This window comes from Rana temporaria, chromosome 1 (assembly GCF_905171775.1).
Source record: "Rana temporaria chromosome 1, aRanTem1.1, whole genome shotgun sequence".
NCBI lineage: Eukaryota > Metazoa > Chordata > Amphibia > Anura > Ranidae > Rana > Rana temporaria.
The window spans coordinates 386,960,061-386,977,081 of NC_053489.1; the positions used below are offsets into that span (position 1 = coordinate 386,960,061).

The 17,021-nt window shown below is 40.1% G+C and overlaps 1 protein-coding gene across 18 annotated transcripts in view; it reads right to left on the reverse strand.

Annotated features, from left to right (window-relative positions):
* ADGRL3 (adhesion G protein-coupled receptor L3) overlaps positions 1–17,021 on the reverse strand; it is a 1,059,382-nt gene that overhangs the window by 634,309 nt on the left and 408,052 nt on the right. For all 18 annotated transcript variants that reach the window (XM_040322560.1, XM_040322545.1, XM_040322548.1 and 15 more), the window contains one exon: positions 14,338–15,138. In XM_040322560.1, coding sequence (XP_040178494.1) covers positions 14,338–15,138 — 801 coding nt within the window. The remainder of the gene's footprint in view (positions 1–14,337; positions 15,139–17,021) is intronic.

Genomic DNA, 17,021 nt, shown 5'->3' on the forward strand with positions numbered 1-17,021 from the left:
TGACTTGTTAGTATCTCAAGAAATTAGATAGGCCGTCAGTACTTCAAGTGTGATCAGATTGATCATTTTTCAGGGATTGGCACGATAGTTTGTAGACTCTATAACTTTCACAAAGACCAAATAATATACACCAATTTGGGTTATTTTTACCAAAGATATGTAGCAGTATAAATTTTGGCCAAAATGTATGAAGAAAAATTACTAATTTGCAAAATTTTATGACAAAAACAAAGAAAAAGGCAATTTTTCACAAAATTTACGGTCTTTTTTTGTTTATAGCGCAAAAAATAAAAAACCCACGAGTGATTAAATACCACCAAAAGAAAGCTCTATTTGTGTGAAAAAAAGGACGCAATTTTTATTTGGGTACAATGCTGCATGACTGAGTAATTGTCATTCAAAGTGTGAGAGCACCGAAAGCTGAAAATTGGTCTGGGTAAGAAGGGGGTTTAGAAGCACTGTATTGAAGTGGTTAAACAAATAACAGACCTAAAAACAGTACATATTTTGCAGCAGATTTTTTTAAGCCTTTGTGATAGTGTGCTATTTCAAAGGCTCAAATCAGGCAGAATTAATTCAAAGGTTCAAAACAGGCAGAATTCATGTCCAAAAAATGATTTAGCTAGATTCAGAGAGACTTAGGCTTGTTAGCTTTCCAAAATGGGGTCATTTTGTGGGTGTTTCCATTGTCCTGGTGCTCCAGGGCTTTCAAAATTGAGATAGGTCATCATGAAATTATATGTGTAAATTTGCTCCTAAAATGCCCGGAGGTGCTACTTGGATGTTAGGCCTCTGTATGTGGCCAGGCTGTGCAAAAGTCTCACACATGTGGTATCGCCATACTCAGGAGGAGTAGTAGAATGTATTTTGGGGTGTAATTTTTGCTATGTACATGCGGTGTGTTGGAAATATCTTATAAATGGGCAACTTTGTGTTAAAAAAATGCGTTTTCATTTTTTTCTCACGTTTTCTGAAACCTTCTGGAAAAAAAATAACTGTTTAAAAGTCTCATTATGCCTCATAGATTATACGATGGGGTGTTAGCTTTCCAAAATGGGGTCATTTTGTGGGTGTTTCCATTGTCCTGGTGCTCCAGGGCCTTCAAAATAGAGATAGGTCATCATGAAATTATATGTGTAATTTTGCTCCTAAAATGCCTGGAGGAGCTACTTGGATGTTGGGCCTCTGTATGTGGCCAGGCTGTGTAAAAGTCTCACACATGTGGTATTGCCACACTCAGGAGGAGTAGCAGAATGTATTTTTGGGTGTAGTTGCAAATATGCATATGCTGTGTTCAAGAAATAACCTATCAATACAATAAGTTTGTGTAAAAAAAAAAAAAAATCTTAATTTTCCCAAGAATTGTGTGAAAAAATTACAAACTCACCATACATCTTACTAAATACCTTGGACTGTCTACTTTCCAAAATAGGGTCATTTTGGGGGTATTTGTACTTTCCTGGATTGTTATTGAATCAAGAAATGAGATAAGCCTTCAGTACATCAGGTGTGATCAGATGTGATACATTTTTTGTGATTTTCACCCTAATTTGTAGACTCTATAACTTTCACACAGACTAAATAATATCCACTAATGTGGGTTATTTTTACCAAAGATATGTAGCAGTATAAATTTTGGCCCAAATTTATGAAGAAAATTTCCTTTTTTGCAAAAATGTACAATAGAAACTAAAAAAAAATGTTTTTTTTTCACATTTTTTGTTTTTTCGCTTATATCGCAAAAAATATGTTAAATATGTAAAAATGTTGTTTGGATACAATGTAGTAATTGTCAATCAAGGCGTGAGAGCACTGAAAGCTGAAAATTGGTCTGGGCGGGAAGGTGTTTAAGTGCCCAGTATGGAAACGGTTAAATACAGCATCAATGAAGACACAACAGGGGGTACAAAATAAATGAATTAACGACCAACACAACACCAGTATAGTACTGGAGGGGGAGGGGGAGTGGGGGAGAAGAACAGTGGGTTGAGAGTCATGACAATCATCTTGACTAGTTTTGCAGCTTCAGCCGTTCCATCAGAAGCATGTCTAAAATTAAAATGACAGACAGTCAACAGTTATACATTGAACAACAACTACAAAAGGTAGATTGGGGAACAAAGGGCTAGAAAACCCCACAGGCGAGTGAGACAGGCGGTACCACACAGGGTCCCGTATGGCGACCAGGGGGCACGCATATGTATGGATGGACCTACTTCTTGGATATATAAGGTAAGGATAATAATTAGTATAATAAGCCCAGGCCTTGGATTGGGGGGGGGGGTGCAAAAATTGTGATGTCAAACGGTGATGAAGAATGTAATTAAGGTGATGTGAGTGGTGGGGAAGGGCAGTGGTTGGAAAAATGAAACAGGGAAGAGGGAAAAGGAAAAGGGGGGGAAGGGAGGAAGGAGAAGGGGGGATAAAGAGTAAGGGGAGGTGAAAATGAGGAGAAGGAAGGGGGGGTGAAGGATATGTACCTTGAATACAAAGGAATGTGTTACGTGTTACGGGGGCCCAAACTGGGACATGTGTGTATAGCCACATGTAACCTCCATAGGGAGTGTCCATAATAATGAACCAAGGAGGGGAGGGGGACCGCATTGGATCCCAAGGTGGCGTCAGGATAGTGAAGCCTACCAGTGGCACCCGAATGGGAAACACATAAAATTAATTAAAGGTGGTGGGTGAGGATGGTGGAGGGAGGGGTGAAGAGGGGGGCCAATAACAGGCTAAAGGACTCAACAGGATAAAGGAAAAACATTTCAAAAAATTCTGGCCTATCCTAGTGAATGATATGGATTTGGCCAAAATATTGCCACCCAAACCTACTTTTATATATAGGAGAGCCCCGGGCCTTAGAAACAAGATAGCGGCCAATGTCCCAGATCCACATGAGAAACCTTTGACCTTCTTAGATGGATCTGCCTTTCACTACTGTACCCGATGCAGATCTTGCAAAAATACCAACAGGCAAGGAAAAAAAAAGAGCAAATTTATTTTGTTTGATACTATGAAATTGTTTGCACTAAGGGAACGTAGAGCCGCGCAGTTGAATCCTGGATACTGGTTCAGTGACCAATGCTTTATTTGACCTCTTTTTAACAAAACAGGTCAACGCCTTGTGGTAAGGAGCCATCCATTTGTGCACCTTTGGGGATATTTCTGATCTTGGTGGAGGTGGACATCTCTTGTATCGCATTTCCAGCACTGTACTATTGAGTTTTATTATTTCAACACGGACACTTATGAATGAACTTTATTTATTTATTCATTTATTTATGGACTTACATTCATTGTGTGTAGTTTTGTGTCACTATTTGCTATTTCTGCTTATTGTTGGTTCAGCCGGATCATCTTCTATAATTTTTATATTATTTTTCACCCACCTATTTATTATGTATCATCACTATTGACAATTAGCGCCCCCTTTATGCACTATTACCAATATAATTGATGACTTAGGTCTCAAAATTTTTTGGGGAGCTGCTCACCATTTATTGTTCGTTACACGACGAATATAATATAAAATTAATTAATTTCTTGGCGCGAGACATCACATTTTCCAGGTTGAAGGACTCGCTGGAGGAGAAAAACAATACATAATGACTTACTGTGGACTGGGTGAGGCCACAGGGATCCCGGGGCCCAGCATCCATTGAGCTAAGAGCAGGGAATTCCTGCTTTTATACCCCCCACCCGGCGCAGCTGACACACGTCAGAAGACGTTGTTGTACAGCGTCGCCGGGTCTGGGCGCCCGCATGACGTCAGCACGATGGTTTTCCGCATGCGCCATGTGTCAATGTCCCGCGGTGTGAGGGCGGAAGCCCACACTAGAACATCTCCAGACAGGACACACTCCCAGAGGCGAGGCTGATATCCTCATAGAGATGATCACTCGGTCACCATCAGGGAGGAGTCTGGAGACGCCCAAGCCAACCCACAGAGAGTGGGAGTGGTAGGCAGCTGAGTCCAATTAAGTATATAGGTTATATGTAAAACAATGTATAAAATAATATGATAGTTAAAAATAGAATACACACAGTGTAAATACAATATAGCTACAATAAACATTATGATAAGATGCTCAATGAGTAATGAGCACCGGGGTGGACTGAAGCAACAAATTGTGATCGCTGGGGGCATGTGTAAGGTACAGGCAAAAGCCTCCGATGGCATCATTATGTGTCCCACTGCGGCAACAGTTGGCCCAGGGGGATCACGGCGCCCAGACAGGGCTGGTGGCATACACTTAAGATGGCCAGAGATACTCAATGTGTCCCCGCAATTGTAATTGCGTAGGGCAGACTGAGCATAGAGTCTGAACAAGTTGGGGCCACTCTGTGCAAAACAAACTGCACAGGTAAGTATGACATGTTTGTTATTTAAAAAAAAACTGTGCATGGGGGTATTTATTATAGCAAAAAGTAGAAAATGTTCACTCTTTTTTTGTTTATAGCGCAAAAAAAAATGCAGAGGTGATCAAATACCACCAAAAGAAAGCTCTATTTGTGGGAAAAAAAGGACGTACATTTTGTTTGGAAGCCACATAGCATTACAGTGCAATTGTCAGTTAAAGCGACGCAGTGCCGAATCGCAAAAAGTGGCCGGTCATTTGGCAGCCAAATCCTCCTGGGCTGAGGTGGTTAAACTGTGTAAGGGTTCTTTACTGTTATGACAGTAAAGATATGGAATTCCCTTCCACAATCAGTGGTGTCAACAGGAACTGTAAGTAATTAAAAAAACTCTTAGATAGGAATCTTAGCGTAACCAATATACAGGCATATGAGAAGAGACATAAATGCATGCAAACACCCACACAGATTGAACTGGATTGACTGATGTCTTTATTTAACCTCACCAACTATGTAACTATGTAATTTGTGTTGATTTACTTAACAGAATTGTATCCCTTTCCATGAGAGACAATATAGGAGGCAGGGAATAGACATTTACTAAACAAAAATATGAAATAAAATGTAATTCCTCAAATACTTTAAAAAATAAACATATTGTATGCATGGAATTGCATCTTTTATAAGCCACGGAAATTTTAGAAGTCAGAGTGTGTCTATGAGAATGTTTGCCCATTCTTCCAGAAGCACATTTGTGAGGTCAGGCACTGATGTGAATGAGAAGGCCTGGCTTGCAGTCTCCGCTTTAATTCATTCCAAAGGTGTTCTATCGGGTTGAGGTCAGGACTCTGTGCAGGCCAGTTAAGTTCCTCCACCCCAAACTCGCTCATACATTTCCTTATGGAACTTGCATTGTGCACTGGTAAGCATGTTGGAACAGGAGGGGGCCTTCCCCAAACTGTTCCCACAAAGTTAGGAGCATGAAATTGTCCAAAATGTCTTGGTATGCTGATGTTTTAGGAGTTCCCTTCACTGGAACTAAGGGGCCAAGCCCAACCCCTGGAAAAACAACACCACACCATAATCCCCCCTCGACCAAATGATTTGGTCCAGTGCACAAAGCAAGGTCCATAAAGAAGTGTGATTGGCTGGGCCATTCTAGCAGCTTTCTTTTTTTCTTTAAAGTGGTTGTAAAAAAAAAAAAACTTCAAGACAAAGGCATAATGAGCTAGTATGTATAACATTAGGGCGGATTGCCCCCATGCTTCGGCATATATTTTTTTTAGGCACAGATTGCATTAAAACATCAAGTTGTTTTTTTGAGTTAATGTTTTATCGTTACCATTGTTTGCTTTTCAGGTACGCCATTGAGCTGCAGCACTGATTTATTTATCTTGACAGCAACCGCGTTTGCTCTCACGATACAAAAATCAGCGACTCCAGTGCTGTAGAAGGTGATTTCCCCACCACAGTTAAAAATTAAAATGGTGCATGTATGCCCATCAATAGAAGTGAGTGGATGAAGGGCGGTATTCTAATGGTGGGCATACCCACCGATCAATCTCTTTTTTTTTTTCATGCAGCCCACAGGCTGCATGAAAAAAAAAGAACATTACAATATATGCCCAACAAGGACCAGCAATGTACTAGTATGATGCTAGATGATGGTTACCAGATGGATACCAGAGGTATCATCTTGGTATCATTCTTTTAGCCAGTGGTCAGCTTTCATGTGAAAGAAATCCTAGAGGCTAATTAGCCTTTAGACTGCTTTTACAAGCAGTGGGAGGGAATGTCCCCTCCCACCGTCTTCCATGGTTTTCTCAGGCTCTCCTTTCCCAACAGGGAACTCAAGAATGCAGCCGGTGGTTCCGCCAACTGACTATAGAGCTGATCGGAGACCAGAATGGCTCTATGGCCTAAGAAACCGGAAGCTACTAGCATTTCATGACTCAGGTTTCCCTGGATATAAACAGCTCCATTGGGAAATTGGGAAAGCATTTTATCACACCGATCTTGGTGTAGTCAGATGCTCTGAGGGCAGAGGAGAGATCTAGGGTCTAATAGACCCCAATTCTTTAAAACAAAGTACCTGTCACTACCTATTGCTATCATAGGGGATATTTACATTCCCTGAAATAACAATAAAAAAGATAAAAAAACAATGAAAGAAACACTTTAAAAAAATTATAAAAAAGCGAAATAAATAATTAAGCATCCCTGTCCCCCCCGTGCTCAGGCACAAAGGCAAACGCAAGCATCAGTCTGATGTCATATGTAAACAGCAATTGCACCATGCATGTGAGGTATCACCACAAAGGTCAGATCAAGGGCAGTCATTTTAGCAGTAGACCTCCTCGGTAACTCTAAAGTGGTGTACTTGTAAAGAATTTTAAAGGCTTTTATAAATGTATGTGCGCAATTTTAAAGCCTGCTGTGTTTGGTATCCATGTACTCGGCATGAGATCACCTTATTTCATCAAATATTTGGGCAATATAGTGTGTTTTAGTGCATTCAAAAAAGGTGTGTTTTTTCCAAGAAAATTGTGTTTAACAAAAATCGCTGTGCAATACTATGTAAAAAAAAAATTGCAACACCCACCATTTTAATCTGTAGGGCCTTTGCTTTAAAAAATATATAATGTTTGGGGGTTCAAAGTAATTTTCTAGTATTTTTTTTTTAAGGTAACACAACAAAAAGTGTCAGAAAGGGCTTTGTCTTCAAGTAGTTTGTATGTTATGTTATGTTATGCATAAAATGCCAGGACAGTTCAAATCCCCCCCCCCCCCCCCAAATGACCCTTTTTGGAAAGTAGACACCTCAAGCTATTTGCTAATAGGCATGTTGAGTCCATTGAATATTTTATATTTTGCCACAAGTTTCGGGAAAATAACAAACCTTTTTTTTTTTGCACAAAGTTGTCAAATTATATATTGCTCAAACATTGATGTTGTAAAGCGCTGCGTTGATGTTGTAAAGCGCTGCGTAAACTGTTGGCGCTATATAAATCCTGTATAATAATAATAATAATAATATGTAGAATTACACCCCAAAATACATTCTGCTGCTTCTACTGAGTACAGGGATATCACATGTGTGAGACTTTATGGGAGCCTAGCCGCGTACGGGATCCCGAAAACCAAGCACCGCCTTTAGGCTTTTTAAAGGCGTAAAATTGTGATTTTACTCCTTACTACCTATCGCAGAGGCCCTGAAATGTGCAGATAGCACAACCCCCCACACACACACGCAAATGACCCCATTTTGAAAAGTAGACACCCTAAGGTATTTGCTAAGAGGCATTGGTAGTATTTTGCAGCTCTCATTTGTTTTTGAAAATTAAGAAAGAAAATATTTTCAAAACTTAGTGATAAAAAGCAAGATCTGCAGAATACTCAACATGTCTCTCAGCAAATAGCTTGGGGTGTCTACTTTCCAAAATGGGGTGATTTTTTTTTTTTGTGCTATCTGGGAATTTTATGGCCTCCGAAACTGTGATAGGTAGTGAGGAAGTGAAATCACCAATTTACCCCTTAGAAAGCCTGAAGGTGGTGATTGGTTTTGGGGTCCTGTACACGACTAGGCTCCCAAAAAGCCTCACACATGTGGTATCCCTGTACTCATGAGAAGCAGCAGAATGTATTTTGGGTTGTAGATTCACATATGCCCATGGCATGTTTGAGCAATATATAATTTAGTGACAACTTTGTGCAATTTTTCTTTTCTTTTTTTGGTCAGTTTGTAATGTTCCCGCAACTTGTGGCAAAATATAAAATATTCCATGGACTCTCAGCAATTAGCTTGGGGTTTCTACTTTCCAAAATGGGGTCATTTAGGAGGGGTTTCTTGGCATTTTATGGCCTTCAAAACTGTTAGGCCTCATACACATGATAGGTTAACCAGAGGACAACGGTTTGATGGACCGTTTTCATCGGTCCAAACCGATCGTGTGTGGGCCCCATAGGTTATTTAACCACTTAACCCCCGGACCATATTGCTGGTCAAAGACCAGAGCACTTTTTGCGATTCGGGACTGCGACGCTTTAACTGACAATTGCGCGGTCGTGCGATGTGGCTCCCAAACAAAATTGACGTCCTTTTTTTCCCACAAATAGAGCTTTCTTTTGGTGGTATTTGATCACCTCTGCGGTTTTTATTTTTTGCGCTATAAACAAAAATAGAGCGACAGTTTTGAAAAAAATTAATATTTTTTACTTTTTGCTGTAATAAATATCCCCCAAAAATATATAAAAAAAACATTTTTTTTCCTTAGTTTAGGCCGATACGTATTCTTCTACATATTTTTCGTAAAAAAAATCGCAATAAGCGTTTATTGATTGGTTTGCGCAAAAGTTATAGCGTTTACAAAATAGGGGGTATTTTTATGGCATTTTTATTAATTTTTTTTTTACTAGTAATGGCGGCGATCAGCGATTTTTTTTCGGTACTGCGACATTATGGCGGACACTTCGGACACTTTTGACACATTTTTGGGACCATTGGCATTTTTATAGCGATCAGTGCTATAAAAATGCATTGGATTACTATAAAAATGCCACTGGCAGTGAAGGGGTTAACACTAGGGGGCGGGGAAGGGGTTAAGTATGTCCCTGTGTGTTATCTTACTGTGGGGGGGGGGGGGGGTGGCCTCACTAGGGGAAACACTGATCCTCTGTTCATACATTGAATGAACAGAAGATCAGCATTTCCCCTGCTGACAGGACCGAGATCACGCGCCCCTAGTGGCCGCTCGAAGAGCGGACGTATAGCTACGGGCTCTCGCCCAGGAGAGCCGACCTGCCGCCGTATAATGACGGTGGCTGGTTGGCTAGTGGTTAACCATAGGTTAAAAAAAAGCCAACTTGCTTTAAAAATTTAACCTATGGATTCCTAACCGATGGGAAAAAAACGATCGTTAGTAGGCACAACCATCAGTTAAAAATCCACGCATGCTCAGAATCAAGTCGACGCATGCTTGGAAGCATTGAACTTCGTTTTTTTCAGCGCGTCGTTGTGTTTTACGTCACCGCGTTCTGATGTGTAGGCACGACGGACCATCAGTCAGCTTCATCTGTTAACCTATGACAATGGTCCTTTAGACCGTTCTCATCGGATGGACTGATCGTGTGTACGAGGCTTAATAGGTAGTGAGGAGTGAAATCAAAAATGTACGCCCTTAGAAATCCTGAAGACGGTGCTTGGTTTTCGGCATTCTGTACACGGCTAGGCTCCCAAAAAGTCTTACACATGTGGCATCGCCAAACTCAGGAGAAGCAGCAGAATGTATTTTGGGGTCTAATTCCACATATAACCATGGCATGTGTGAGCAATATATCATTTAGTGATCTTTTTTATTTATTTTTTGGTAATTTTTCAGTCACTTGTGACAAAAAAAAATATTTTATAGATTCTACATGCCTCAGCAATTTTCTTTGGAGTGTCTACTTTCCAAAATGGGGTCATTTGGGGGGAGGTGTACTGCCCTGCCATTTTAGCACCCCAAGAAATGAGATAGGCAGTAATAAACTAAATTCTGCGTAGATTCCATAAATTGTACTCTAGTTTGTAGACACTATTAGCCGGATTCAGGTAGATTGCCGTACATTTAAGCAGGCGTAGCGCAGCTCATTTACGCCGACGTAAAATAGAGAGGCAAGGCCAGTATTCACAAAGCACTTGCTCCCTAAGTTACGTTGGCGTAGCGTAAATGGGCCGGCGTAAGCCCGCCTAATTCAAATTAGGAAGGTAGTGGGCGTGTTGTATTAAAATTAGCCATGACCCCATGTAAATGACTTCCCGAACAAACGGCGCATGCGCGCACATGCTCAGAATCACGTTGAATTTACTCCCTAAGATACGACAGCTCAATGGCAACGACGTGAACGTAACCTACTCCCAGCCCCATTCACGTACGACTTATGCTAACGACATAAAATCCGACGGCAGTTCCGACGTCCATACCTAACATGACTTAGACCAACTATTTGGTGGTTTATCTTTACGCCGGACGTACGTCTTACGTAAACGGCGTAGCTTACTGCGACGGGCGCAAGCACGTTCGTGAATCGGCGTATCTCGCTCATTTACATATTCAACGCGTAAATCAATGGAAGCGCCCCTAGCGGCCAGCGTAAATATGCACCCAAGATACAACGGCGTAGGAGACTTACGTTGGTCGTAGGAAGCCAAAATTCAGGCGTATCTCATTACAAGAATAAGGCGCATAGATAGGACGGCGCATCCATGGACTTACGCGGCATATATAAAGCTACGTCGACGTAAGTCTTTGTGAATCCGGGCCTATAACTCTTACGCAAACCAATAAATATATGCTTATTGACATTTTTTTTTACCAAAGACATGTAGCTGAATACATTTTGACACCTAAATGTATGACTAAAATTGTAAGGAAAACAAAATAAAGCTGCGCCAAAAAGTTATTTGATCATAAGGGATAACCCCTATAATAATGAAAAACAGTCCGTATGGGTAAATAAATAGTCCACAGTAGATGTTATCACAGAAAAAATTGTGGTTAAACCGAATCCTCCAGCAGACACACTCATGTAATTAAACCTTAGCAGACCACCACTACGTGAGGAAAAACATTGTCTGAAGTGATCCCTTCACCAGTAAAAGGGGCTGCTTACCAGAGGGTAAGCCAATTTTGCATTTGGCTATAACCCAGCCGCGGCCTTTAATCCACCAGATGACAGATCACAATGGAGGAAGCAGCACTCAGGAACCCGCCAGATGACACTCTCCCGTATGTAAGGTTAGAAGACAAAAGAGGGATGCACCATAGCGTAATTCGGTCATAAAAATTTAATGAAGTACGGTTGGAAGGTACTTACACAACATCATAGTAAAAACAGCTTAGCAGCATGCAGTTTAAAATCAGAACAAGCCGGCCGGGAAGTTTAAACGGAGCCCTTCCTCCTCAAAACGTGGTGACGATACTGCCTGTCCTTCCCAGATGCGTTTCGTCATCAACTGACGTTCTCAATGGCCCCCGTTGATGACGAAACGCGTCTGGGAAGGACAGGCAGTATCGTCACCACGTTTTGAGGAGGAAGGGCTCCGTTTAAACTTGCCGGCCGGCTTGTTCTGATTTTAAACTGCATGCTGCTAAGCTGTTTTTACTATGATGTTGTGCAAGTACCTTCCAACCGTACTTCATTAAATTTTTATGACCGAATTACGCTATGGTGCATCCCTCTTTTGTCTTCTAACCTTACATACGGGAAAGTGTCATCTGGCGGGTTCCTGAGTGCTGCTTCCTCCATTGTGAGCTGTCATCTGGTGGATTAAAGGCCGCGGCTGGGTTATAGCCAAATGCAAAATTGGCTTACCCTCTGGTAAGCAGCCCCTTTTACTGGTGAAGGGATCACTTCAGACAATGTTTTTCCTCACGTAGTGGTGGTCTGCTAAGGTTTAATTACATGAGTGTGTCTGCTGGAGGATTCGGTTTAACCACAATTTTTTCTGTGATAACATCTACTGTGGACTATTTATTTACCCATACGGACTGTTTTTCATTATTATAGGGGTTATCCCTTATGATCAAATAACTTTTTGGCGCAGCTTTATTTTGTTTTCCTTACAATTTTAGTCATACATTTAGGTGTCAAAATGTATTCAGCTACATGTCTTTGGTAAAAAAAAATGTCAATAAGCATATATTTATTGGTTTGCGTAAGAGTTATAGGCCCGGATTCACAAAGACTTACGCCGACGTAGCTTTATATACGCTGCGTAAGTCCATGATTAGCGCAGTTTTTTGTTTCCATCATGACTAAAATTGTGTTTATTGGATTTTTTTATAACAAAAATTTGAAAATATCATTTTATTTCAAAATTTCGGTCTTTTTCCGTTTATATCGCAAACATTAGAATTTCTGAGGCAATCAAATACCATCAAAAGAGATATATATTTTTGGGAAAAAAAGGACACAAATTTTGTTTGGGTACAGCATTGCATGATCGCGCAATTAACAGTTAAAGCACACCTTATTCAACCTTACCAGCTGTGTAACTAATAACTCAAAATCAAATCTGTGCAATTATGTATCCTGTCCTAAATAGCAAGCCAGCCAAAACAACTAAACAGTGCAGAGCTATCAAACAAAAACAACAGATAAAGGTGCAACAGATCAAACAAAGTCTAAAGAATTAGGTGCAATAACACTAAATAAACAATTCATAGACCCCACTGTAAATGAAATATGAAACCTAAAATGAGGATAATCTCTAACAACTGTGTAAATCCACATCACATCATTCTGTGATATATATTGTAAGTACATATGACTACAAAATGTAAAAACAATAAGGCCTAATAGTGCAAAAGAATTCTGATATAAAATATCTCAAAACTGAATGTGAAACCATAATACATAGAATATAAATGCATATAGCTCATAATACCAGACAAACTCCTCAGTGATTAAAATATGAAAAAGCACATGCTAATATAGCAAATATGTGCAAAAGTTATGATGCACGAAAAAACAATATTGAACATTAGTGTATAAAAAGTCCAATTCCAAGAGAACATCAGGTGTTCTTATCATATTATCTCACTCTGTGCAGTGCAATAGTCTCCATCATGTGCCACACTGCTCACCTTAGCAAAATGACCTGTTGAATGATATGGGATCTATAGAGCTTGTTTCCCATAAAGTGTTAATATGGCGATAGGATCCTTCCACTTGACGACAAAATACAGCATTATTCTCTGAAGAAGTCCCCTAGAGACGTAACACGTAAGACAGAGCCTGTTTCTGATTACATCATCATGCTGTAAGTAGTTTAAGTGTCATCATACAGAATTACAAACACAATAGTTGGGTTATGCTGTGTGTTATTACTCAGTCATACCACATGGTTAATTTTAATGCACTCTGATCTATTACAGTTTTTTTTTTTTAAATCTACGCTTCTTGCTTCTAAATAAAGAATATAGTGAGCACTATAACATTTGTTTTCTTGTATGCCGTACTTAATTACATTATTATGGGAGTCTAGCTGGAATATGTTATCCGAGAAAGATCCATACATTTTTTTTTTTTTTTAGCTTGATGCAATGTGCTTTAAGGGAACCTATCATTTTTACACAACTGCATCACAAGCTTGGCAAAAAATAAATAAAAATATCATCAGAAAAACTTGAAAACATTGTTTAGACATGGTATTCCAGAAAGTTTTTATCAAACAATGGTCCTCGGGTTGCTTCAACAGAATTTCAAAGATTCTAACTGCTAAAGCATTGTGCATAATAAACAACTGCCTCCTTTTCTTTTAGAAAACACTGTTCTTTCTGGAATACCATTTCTAAAAAAAAAAATTATGTTTTTCTGATGCAATTTTGTTTTCCAAGTTTGTGATGTATTTGTGTAAAAATCATAGGTTCCCTTAAAGCACATTGCATCATCATAAAAAAAAAAAAAGCAATAGATGGATCTTTCTTGGATAACATATTCCAGCTAGACTCCCATAATAATGTAATAAATTAAGGCATAAAGGAAAACGAATGGCATAGTGCTCGTTGTATTTTTTATTTAGTAGCAAGGAGTATGGATATTAGATAAGTAGATACGTATGCAGCTGCATATCATTGCTCAACACAAGATTTCTTATGGTGACAACAGTGTGATGTACCTTAGGAATGCGCAGCATCACAGCTGCGGAATTACCAATTGTTATTTTAATGAAAGCTGTACATACTGTAAATTTCTTGTGAAATGGAATTTATATGTTAAAGATTATAAGTTTTAGTGATTAGGTTTGGATGTATTTCAACTACAGCTTTAGATTTCACGATTGAAATTTTAAACTTTTTTGTAATATCTTCATAAACCTGTAGATCATGTTAAACTTTATTAAAAAAAAAAAAACATGAGATACATACAAATATTATGTCAGAGATTAGATTGTCACATTTATTCAGTGCAATATACTAGAAAGTTTTTGACACATACCTGTTTTGCTGTCCAAGATTCCAAAATCCAAGGAATATTTCACAACATGATAATTGTTCCACACATAGAGCAAATTATCCCGAGGATTATAATCCACAGCAGAAATGTATTGATAAGAGTTTGGAAATGGTATATCTACATATGAATCACTATTTTGGTCAGTAAAATAAATGTAATCAATCTTGTTCCCAGTGGCTTCATTGTCATCATCTTCATAAACAGATTTGACAACATATAATATTCCACAGATCATGAAGGCATTTGATGCAGATCTTTTGTCGTAGGCTGTATCCCAGGTTCCTTCAATCCTCAATGTGTAAGGATTCAGCTGGCTAATAACAATTTTCCCATTATTTTGTTCTGTTGCATAGATCACCCACAGTCCATTTTCATCCACTGCAAGATCAATATCTGATTTGCCACCCCACCTATATGGAGAGGTGTCATGATAATTGGCACTTGCAATAATGGCCTCTCCACTTTTAATTCTTGTTCTAAGATCAAACTTGACAATATTCCTGGTTCGTTCTTTATTGAAAAATAATGCCCCATCATAAACAACAAAGCCTGTACCATCCACCCTATGAGGAAGTTTATATGTCGTTGTTGGACGACCAGCAATGAAGTCATCTTTGGAAGAATACTCAGTTAAGGTATCCGTTCTATATGGAGTCCAAGGCATATAGTATATTTTATCAGGTGCCTGTAAAGGATCTTTGCACCAAGCACCTGACTGGTGATCAGATTCAAATAGATGTTCACTCTGGTAAACTCCTTTAAGCAAGCCAGGACAAAGAAACACTGTAAAAAACAAACAAAAAAACAAACAGAATAACGTTATCCCAAATAGTATAATTCATAAAATAACACAATACATAACGTGTATTTTACCAGGATCTTGATGACATATTTTAAAAAATGCTAGTTGCATGGTGGTTAGTGTTCAATATTGTGAGTCACTGACCCGTAACCACTATAGGAAAAGCACGTTTTGACTTTTTATGCTTTCTTTCCCTTCATGCTTTTTTTGGATCTGTAACTCAAATCTATAACCAGACACACAGGCTACAAGGCATTTTCTGATGGAGCTGAGCAATGGTGGTTTTCAGCAAGAATACCTGAAGTTTTTTAACACTATGGGCATTTGTAAAGATTATCACTACCCACTCTTTATAAAGATACACTCTTAAGCCCTGTACACATGATCGGTCCATCCAATGAGAACGGTCTGATGGATCATTTTCATCGGTTAACCTATGAAGCTCACTGATGGTCAGTTGTGCCTACACACCATCAGTTAAAAAAACGATCGGCTACCTGAATCTGGCCCAATGGCTTCCGTTTCCGGGGGGAGTGGCTTAGGTATGGCGGAGTGAGGAGGCGAGAGAGGAGCCCCTAACGAGAGCACAGCGTGCACACATCAGAAGGACCGGCAAAAGCAGGCTATACACCCCATCGCAGCGGCTCATGTCGCACCGAGGCAGAGGCACAAGGAGGTGTACTGGTGTATCGAGCGTCTCAACCCTAAAAATCATATATCACCCGTTACCTCAGAGCGAAGGAGGGCTCCCCGCCGCAAACAGACACCGGTGACGTTGATTTGACTACAGACTCCACAGACGCGGCTCGTGAGATGGCTGGGAGGCGAGATTCCCTACCAGAGGTGTCATCGCAAGCGCCCGCAGTAACACACATGCTGGATAGAGGTATGTCCAGAGGAGGAGGCACAGGACAGCTGGAGCCCTCCGCTGAAATATCGATAATGAAGGATGGGGGAGCAAAGGTATGCCTTGGTAATACAAAGGACACACAGACCCAGGAACAAGAAGCTGTACTCGATATCAGACAGCTTAGTGTACTAATACAGGCGCTCCCCACGAAGGAGGACATACTAGCACTGACAACCAGCATAATGGGGACTTTGCAAGCGGAGATAGAGGAAGTTCGCTCTGGAGTGACGAGGGGAGAGCTCAAAATTAATAATTTAGAAGAGCAAAACCTCATTTTGGGGCGCAAAATGGCGAACATGGAGGATGAGCTTAAGAGACAGTATCAGCAGATAGCCATGATACAATTACATGCAGAGGAAGCTGAAGACAGGAGCAGGAGGAACAATATCCGAATAAAGGGGGTCTCAGAAAGTCTAGAGGGGTCTGCTTTGCGTGAAACAGTTATGTCTATACTAAACCGAGTTTTGAAAAATCCCCCAGAGACAGTGATCGAATTAGACCGGGTACATAAAGTCCCTACTACCCGATATCCTGCACAATCGAATCCTAGAGACGTGGTCTGTAGGATACATTTCTACAGGATTAAGGAAGATATAATGCGGATTGCATGGAAGGAGGGAACAATAAAGTGGGAGGATGGGGATATACAGATCTTCCCAGATCTCTGCCGGCAAACAAAATGGAGGCGACGGATGTTAAAACCCTTACTAGAGCTCATACGCACCAAAGAGGCTACATATAGATGGGAAAACCCTTTGGCAATCATTGCGAAGAAAGATGGGCAGAGTTTCAACTTGAGGGTCCCCGCCCAACTAACAGAATTTTTTCAGTTTCTGGGAGCAGATCCTATAAATGTCCCTAATTGGTTAGAACTGCCGACAGTAATAGACAGATTCCCCATATAGGCTCTCTACTCTGCTAACACACAGGAACTATATGAGAGATAAGGGGGCA